Here is a 9,395-nt window from a genome sequence, read left to right as displayed (position 1 = left end):
CCACAATGGAGGGCCATCTTTAGATTTTTATGTTAGTCTCACAAAATGTATTTCAGCTCCTTTTTCTGGAGTGTTGAGTAGCAGATCTAACACACTGAAGAGGTAGGGGAGTGAGCATCTTGTCTCTAATAATTTATGAAGACATTTGTGTCAAATTTCCAATTTGGAAAGTATTCAAAAATTCCTTTATACAGCTTTTTTTTTTCTCCCTCTTCTTGGATTTGACTCCCATCTAATTGAATATTGATTATATTGGCAGAATTGTCTCGATAGTGTTAATATTAATCAAGTTCACTTGGTCAGTTACCTAGAAAAGGCAGAGAACATTGAGCTTACAGAATACTGGAGAAAATATTGACTGTTTGCATCAGATCTACTCTAAAGTTTACAATTTCATTGTAATGTATAGCTATATTTTTCTCCCAAATAACACCTCCATGATAAACACATAATAAAAGCAAATGCATTCTTTAAAATGAATTTCTTTTACAATAGGCAGGTTCACTGTTTCTAATGTATATCAGATAGTTTATTAGCTGCATCATAAGGATACAGTAAGGAGCTGCTTATATCAAATACCTATTTATGAAATTGTATATTGCAAGCACATTAATCTCAGTTCTCAGCTTGCTGTTAAGTTGTGAAGGAAATTAGTAAATTATGATAAAGTGAACTCAGAAGGATTTTTTTTTTTGAAGATTTATTTGTGCATACAAGAACTGGAGTGTAGGTCAGAGGTATTGGGGTTTAGAAGATGCTCCGGAGACAATGTGGGGAACAAAACAAGCAAATCAACTGAAATACACTGCTGATGGTAGCAGCTGGCGAGGCAGGAGAGGTCTGCTGTGCCATATGGGTTAGCTTCCTGGCTGGAGATCCAGCTCATGCCGAAATGCCTGGAGATGTCTTGATAGCACTGTCTTTAATTCATTCACCACCAGGGAGGACCAGGAGGACATTTTAATACATTGACAGGAAAATACCTAGCAGTGATATTTATAGTGGGACTTAGATTTCAAGAATAAAGGTTATGATACATACAAGTTGAGAGATTTTGTTTCTTAAACAGCAACAGTTACAGTATTTATTATTTAATACATGTTATGCATGATTCTGAGTAGCATGTGCCATTTAACATAAAATACTGTTCTAGGTGCTTTTATGTCTTAGTTTCATCATGCATATGAAATAGCTGCTGTCTTTAGTTCCACTGTGTAAAGGAGGAAGCTTAAAGAAATTTGTGACTTTTCATAGCTACAGTTAAATAGCTAGCAAAGCATGATAACTCATTAAAACCCAAGCAGTCTAACCTGTTGCTCAGGCCTATGCACCCTGCACCGCCCCCTTTAAACAGCACTAGGTGCTCTTGTTCCCCAGCTGCTGCAAATGCACATTATTAACTCTTCACAGCTATATGTTCTCTCAAGAATTGGCCTGGCTGATGGAAACCACCATCCCACTGAAATTCTCTCAGGTATGCTGAGATGACTAAAGGATGACTGTTGTTAGGGTGCCCCTGTCTTAAGGGGTACAGTGACTCATAAGTAGTGTCCTTCATGCTCTGCAGGTCCCTGTGTGAGCAAGCTGAGGTGGACTACAGTGAAAGCCCCATCTTTGCCTTTCACCTCCCCTTTCTTGCCCTGATCACCCCACTTTCTTATAATTTTCACTGGAGAATCTCAAATAAATCATACATTCTTATCTCAGACTCTGTTTCAATAAAACCCCCCATCAAACAATCCTGCTATATTGGACTTTAGCCTTTATTTGCTTTATGCTCTATTTTGTTTTAGTATTTTCTGTATATTTAGGTTCTTCAATATTTATTGTTCATTCTTCATGTTTTAAATTGCCTGCAAGTACATGACAGTTTCTCTAGCATTTCAGGTAAATAAGCAAAGGGGAGCCCTGGTGCCATCAGTGGCTTTTTCCGGCTTTAATGATCTTTTTACACTAATTGTTTTGGGCAAGCCCAAATGCTGGTGAGGCAGGGAAGTTGGGGGGCCAGGAGGCTCGCAGGCCTCCCAGGAGCTGACAAATCTTTACCCTGTGGACCTTCTTTGCCACTGTCTTATGGTCCTCAACTTATGTCTTCACTTGTCCTCTCATAGGGTCCCACCACAGCTGTTTTCTGATTCACACTGCTTTTGCAGCCTCAGCCTACAGGCTCAGGTGTTCCTGTCATGCACACCCACACCACACTCCAGGTGTCTGCCATCAGGCCTGCATACAAGACCACTGGTGTCGATCATAGATGCTAGTTGTGGGAGGGTGGAAAAAGCCGATGACTTCCATTCACCTTACGTTGAGATAATACCAGAATACCCCTATAAAGGGTTAACACTACAGTGTACCCACTGACACACTCAAATTCTTCCACCATCATAGGCTGCTGACTTCTGAATTTTTCAACACCTGTATTACTCTTTTGAAATCATGAAACGCCTGTTTATCTGATTTTGAACTTCATTTTCTGTCTTCAATTGATTCCTTTTTATTTCTAAGGGTATTCATTCATTTTTTTCTGAGTTTTCTTTCTTCTCTGAAATTTTTATTATTTCAAGTTTCAACACAGTTTCTGATAGAGAGCACATAGCTTCTATGTCTTTGGATTTAGACCCTGGAGACTATCTCTTCATGTGTGATGATATTCTTTTGAGAACTCATGTTGCTATTTTTTTTTTCCTTTTACCCATTATTAGCTTTGGGACTTCCTCTGGAGGTGGCTTCCCTGTCCTCCAGCCTGCTTCCCACCCTGCCCCCCAATATTGTGTTTGTGGTCTCACCTATTGGGATAAGCAGCTAGCTCACAAGAGGTTGCAAGGCCTCTTATTTCTCTGATACTTCCCAAAGAATGTGACCAAAAATCTCACCAATCTTTATGGGCTTTAGTGGATTCTTCTGAAAGTTTGTGAGGCCTCTGGCACATTTCCCATCACTGGCCCGGGAGTCCGGGATTAGACTGGTCTAGGCAGGCACTGGTGGTTTCTCCCTGGAGGTCAAGAAAACTCTAGTGGCTCTGGCACCTGCCCCTGGCAGGATCTAAGTACTCACCAGTCTGGATGGACACTGACATGGTCTCATGGGAAGTTAAAAGTTCTCTGTCAGTTTGGATGGGCACTGATGGGGTCTGTGTATATGGTCATGAAGACTCTGACCATTCTGGTACCTTCTATGGTGCACATATGGTGTCTTCTCCAGTCTGGATAGACACTGGCGGGATCTATTAACCATCTACATCTCACATACATACACAGAACAGTATCCAACAAGAGCAGACTAAGCAATTTTCTCAAGCAAATTAAATAATTTGCAAAATAGTTGAGCTGAAAGAACACAAAACAAGTCCATTGCAACACTATAATAGCCTAGCTATGAATATCACCTGAGTGCCTTAAACACATGTGAAGATGTGGTATGTAACAATGGAATATAACTCAGCTATTAAAAATAGATAAATTATTTACTTTGGTGACAATATGAATGGAACGGAGAAGATTATGCTTAGTGAAATAAGGAGAAAGTAAAAACACTGGATGGTGTCACTTAGATGTGGAATAGTGAGAAAGAGAAAATGGGTCAGATAAAAATCATATCAATAAGAAAGTCTAGAAATATGAATGTAGAATTGAGATTACTAGTGTGGGGTAAAGGGAAGAGAGCACAATGGAGAAAGAACACAATGGACTATGGTGGAGGATTATGGATGTTTTGGTGATAGGTGTGGTAACACACATTTGAAGGGTATGACCCTGTACTTCCAAGTCATATACAGGTAACAAATGTTGCCACACTTTAAAAGAAAAAAAAAAGTAAAATGTTTGGAAAGATTAAAATCCTATAAAATATTGTTAAATATCTTCATCTAGTTTTCCATTTAAATATATTATCAGTCCTGCAAAAAGATTAACAAAGTTTAATAAACACAATATATTTATGCTATAATAACCTATCTTAAATGGCAATCTCTCTGACATACTGAGATTATTGACAAACACTCATTGCCCATCCCTTTGGCCTACACCCCAGTTCTTTTATACATGGATACATTAATAAACCTTAAAAAAGAAGCAAAACTAATCAAAATATAAATTTACATTTAATGTTAAATATGTGGTGATATGGAATGCCACTGGTCCAAAGATTTTTCTTCTTTTTTATATACTTGTTATTGAATTGAAGTAATATCGGTACCCTGTATTGTATATGATGAGGGATACAGGTTCATTTCTCTTCAGATATATTATAGTTACTGGGTATTCACAATGGTTTTTATTTCAATTCTGTGAAATATTTGTAACATCTAGTCTTTAAAAAAATTCAAATTAGGTGTCATTCTACAAAATAGTTATGCTTCTCAAATTGACAAGGATCTTACAAACTTGTCACAGCTAAGTAGAGTTTAAGAAGTCCCAAAGAATAAATGAGATGGACCATCCCCAGTGGCACAACAGGTTAGGACTCAGCACTTCAAGCGAGCCCAGCCACTTCAGTGCAGGTTTGATCCCCACCCCGAAAGTGACCACATGCCACAGCAGACTTCTCCTGACCCGCTGCAGTGTACTTTGTCTGTCTGCCTGCTCTGCTCCCTACTCTGTCTCTGGTGAATCCTCTCACCACTGCTGCACCTCTGGCCTGTACCCCAGTTCTGTATGTCCAAATAAATAATAAATATCTAAAAAAAAAAAAAAGAATAAGTGAGATGTGGCCACTTGAATAAAATCCTGTGTCATTAAAAAGGCAATAGGTTAAAAATAAATGTATCTGAGTAAAATAGTAAAATTTAATTAATAATAATAATATAACAGTATTAGTTCATTAATGAGGTATAATGTTAATAGCAGATTTAATAAAGAGTACATTGTGAATACCCAGTAACTATAATATATCTGAAAAGAAATACAGGGTACCGATATTACTTCAATTCAATAACAAGTATATAAAAAAGAAGAAAAATCTTTGGACCAGTGGCATTCCATATCACCACATATTTAACATTAAATGTAAATTTATATTTTGATTAGTTTTGCTTCTTTTTTAAGATTTATTAATGTATCCATGTATAAAAGAACTGGAGTGTAGGCCAGAGGGATGGGCAATGAGAGGATTCATTAGAGATCGTGGGGAGCAGAAAAGGTAGTTTTTTGTTGTTGTTGTTGTTTTTTTAATAATATAATAGTTTAGTTTTACATCATTTTGTGTCTCTTTCCATCTCAGTTGTAATTCCCATGGGCTTCCCATCACTAAATCACCTGTGTGCCATCACCATAGTCCAGTGCACTTACCCCCTCCACATTTTTAATCCCATTCCCCATTCCTCCGCTGTAAAATGTCTCTGGTATATAGTTGTTCATTATTATTATTTTCTCACCTGTTCGTTATACTCCTACTATGAGTGAAACCATCTGGTATTTTTAGAAAAGGTAGGTTTTACTGAAACAAACTACAAAGGAGAGCAGTGATTGAGACAGAGAGTTCTGTGCCTGTGGTTCCCCCTGGCGGGGGACCCAACCCAGGCCTCAGAGATGATATGTGATAGAGGTGAGACACAACCCCTTGTCACCAGGGAGGTCCCTGGTTTGCTTCTTATGTAAATTACATGCTTTCTAAACATTCTGCTGCAGTTATGGAAAATGACTTAATTAAATCTCTCTATAGGATGTGACATAATCTGCTTGGGTTAATTTTATAAAATACTTATTTTAGTTTAGGCAGGTCTTGAAATTAAGAAGTTCTACAGAATGATCTAGATTATCAATTTGAAAATCACCTTATCATTTCTATTGATTAAAAAATCAAAATAATAAGTAGTGTCTTCACTGGTGTAAACATGTTTTCAGAGAACTGGTTCTTATTTTATATTTGTATAAAACAAAATACTCTAGTTGTAGTTATTGTTGAAATTTCATGGAAATAAACATTGTTTCTGGATACTAAAAAGAAAATTGAATTATAATTTCAGGCTTTGATAAAATATATGCATTTACTTTTTAATATCAGGTTATAATATTCACTAAAAGTGATTCACTTTTACCACTTTGAATGCAGCTGTCAATTGCATTGACTTACATATATTTCTTTTTCCCTCTAGGCTGTACTTTGGAGATATAAATTTTCTCAGCTAAAAGGTTCTTCAGATGATGGCAAAAGCAAAATCAAATTTTTGTTTCAGAATCAAGATACTAAACAGATTGAAGCAAAGGTAAACCAAATAAATCCATCAAATAATCTTCATTAATACTATTAAGGAACAAAGGGAGCAAATTTAGGAGAACTAAAAGATTTGGAAATACCTATTATCTTTCATTATCCCTCTTGAATGAAAGAGCAGAGTCATTACAAAATTTAATGGCAAATTTTCATAAACAGGTATAACAAAATAAATTATGTACAACTGATTGTATTTCTTGATTTTAATTCCTTATGAGTATCATTTTGGCCATACTGAATTAATATTCTGCTAACTAAAACATTTGCTACCTTGTTTATATCATATTTTAAATAATAATGTGAAGTGCTTAAAAGTTCTAACCTTGGCCCCCCTTGGTGGCATAGCGAGTTAATGCACAACATTAGGAAGTGAAAGCCACTTCAGCATGAGTTCGATCCCCTCCCCAGAGGTGATGTACATGGTGTGGCAGACCTCTCCTGACCTACCCTCTGCTCCTCTCAGCAGTGTACTTTGTCAGTCAGCCTGTTCTGCTCCCCACTCTCTCTGGTGAATCCTCTCACCGCCCCCCTGCACCTCTGGCCAGTACCCCAGTTCTGTATGCATAAATAAATAAATCTTTAAAAAAAAACTAACATTATTACTCATCTCCTTTATCAATAAACACACAAATTCCAAAAGAAAATATACTTTTTAAAGTATGTTATTTATTCATTTATTCTTTTATGTATTCTTTCATTCATTTATATTTACATCATTGTTCATTTTTGTAGTGTTGGTTTTCTCCTTTCAGGTGTAGTTCCCATGGATTCCCACCATCAATTCACCTATTCATCATCACCACAGTACCGTGTGTTCTTCCCTCCCATTTTAAGATCCCACTCCCTCCGCCCTACCTCCCGCCTAAAAAATGTCCCTGGTTTATAGTTGCCTGTTAATTTTTGTTGTTATTATTTTTCCTTGATCCCTTATTTGCTGTATATATACAATAGAATGCTATTCAGCAATCAAAAAAAGATAAACTCCTGCCGTTCACAACAACATGGTTCGAGCTAGAAGGGATTATGCTCAGTGAAATAAGTCAATAGGTAAAAGAAAAAATATCAAATGGCTTCACTTATCGAGTGACATAGGGGAACCAAGGAAAACTTACTTTAAATCAGTTCATATTTTCCTCATGTTCTCATGTAGTAACTAAAATGAATAAGCATGAATTGTTTTATCCAATGTACATTTTCAGTATTCTGAATTATATTAACTCTGTTGTTTTTAACTCATCAGAAAGATTCACTGTTGTGTTTTTATCAATGCATATACTTGTAAATATTCAAAATCTGAATTATGTTCATTGCTATGAAATTCACATTTACAATTCATGGGTTAGGATGAATTTTAAATGTACTATTGTAGTGTGGAATAAATGATGAATAATAAATATAAAAGTGATGGAATTGAAAACCAAAATGTAAATTTTTAACCATTAATTAAACTTGCCTTAAAACTATTTAAATTCTTATGCTAGTTACAGCCTTCTAGGCAATGAATCTTTTAGATATTCCCTTGCAAGTCTCCTGTTATAATTAGTAAATTCAGGTCAGATTTTAATTCTCTTATTAATAAAGTAAACCTTATATCAGATTATACATCTTCTCTTTTATGTTTTTGAGAATATCCCATTCCTGACTCACTTATTTCTTTGGACTTAGCCTATTACATTTTCCTATTCTGTGGATCCTTCAAAGTGTGAATTGTAGAGATAGCTCCTTTGTGCTAGCTTAGTTTATCTATCACTCCTAAAACTTAGTATAATCTATGGCCCTTACTTTATGTTTATCTCCATCCACTTTAGACAAATGCCTTATAACTTTATCCATTCTTTATTTAACTTGCCACAATTTTCAAGTCCATATTTTTGTTATTGCCTCCATCCTAAATATGAATCTCCTCACTGAGATGCCTTATTTCCTTCCTTCAGTTCCTTTGGTTTTCCCATCTGTCTACTACAGAATCCTCTGTTTCTTTGTGATTCTTAATGTTACTAAAAAAAAAAGTCACTATTTAACATTATTCATCTTAATTTTTGGTAGATATCTTTATTTTTCAAAGCAGGACATGTCTTAAGACTACTGAATAATCTTTTATATGGTCAAAAAGACTCACTTAACTTTACTAGTTATTAGTTAACAGTCACCTTTAAAGTTCTATTTATTCTTTTTATAGTGCCTTATAGCAATATTTTATAATTGCATTCATTAAAAGATAGCCTCAGAACATAACCATCAAATGTGTTTCTTGAATTTATAACAGAAAGAGAACTATTAAAGATTTGTCTTAACAATTGGTGAGGTTATCAAACTTTTTCAAATGATACCAATATCTGAAATAGGGGCCAATTACTACATGAGTAGCCAAATTCAATACTGAAAATATTTAACAATTTACCCTAACTCGTCAGAATGCTGGCTACAGAATTATTTAACCATAAAGAGTGCATTAACTCTGTTGACATTATAAAAATTGTGTGTGATTGAAAACTAGTACAATCATTATTTGTAACTTTGCTATAATTGTTACTTGTGAAAATAATTAAAAATACCATCACAAGTGGACAGTAAGGAGAAAGCCAGTGTGTATCACATTATTGGTCTTACAGAACTTGGACATCATAAAGGTGGTATTTAGTTGAAGTTGACGTTGTTTGGAAATTCAACATTTTCTCTATTAGAACATTGTTACTTATTATTATTTTAATGAAAAAATAGGCAATTTGATATCATGGAAAGATTGTTAGAACTGGAAAGACAGTTTGGATGAGAGTTAAATTCTTGCCTTACCATATATGACCTGTTTTACCTGGTCAATTATTATCAAATTGTAGCTGCTACCTTTCAGGGAAAGTACAGGGAAAAAATATCCTCAGTTCCTTACACACAAAAGATAGTCATTAACCTGCCCTTATGACCTAGGAAATATTCCCTAACTAGTTACTATGATTAGGAAATAAGTAGTAAATATGACTAACATATGTAAACACTGTTTTCCTAACCTTTAAGAAATTCAAGTTTATAATCATAACCCAACATGTAGAACTTATCAAATGCCTGGGGAATTTTTATATCTTGTTTATATTAATTCCTAAATTTTAATATGGTAAGTTTTCCCCCAAGTCACTCAAGTCACTTGAGTCACTGTTTCAAGTCAGAGACAGGGATTCTGTACTTAAATA

General features: G+C 35.2%; 1 protein-coding gene across 6 annotated transcripts in view; it reads left to right on the top strand.

Annotated features, from left to right (window-relative positions):
* SNTG1 (syntrophin, gamma 1) overlaps nt 1-9,395 on the top strand; it is a 682,373-nt gene that overhangs the window by 653,029 nt on the left and 19,949 nt on the right. For all 6 annotated transcript variants that reach the window (XM_012723045.1, XM_012723047.1, XM_012723046.1 and 3 more), the window contains one exon: nt 6,092-6,202. In XM_012723045.1, coding sequence (XP_012578499.1) covers nt 6,092-6,202 — 111 coding nt within the window. The remainder of the gene's footprint in view (nt 1-6,091; nt 6,203-9,395) is intronic.

The sequence above is a fragment of the Condylura cristata genome, unplaced genomic scaffold (genome assembly GCF_000260355.1).
Source record: "Condylura cristata isolate star-nosed mole 26May11 unplaced genomic scaffold, ConCri1.0 scaffold00009, whole genome shotgun sequence".
Taxonomy (NCBI): domain Eukaryota; kingdom Metazoa; phylum Chordata; class Mammalia; order Eulipotyphla; family Talpidae; genus Condylura; species Condylura cristata.
This window is presented reverse-complemented; position numbering and strand designations above follow the sequence as displayed.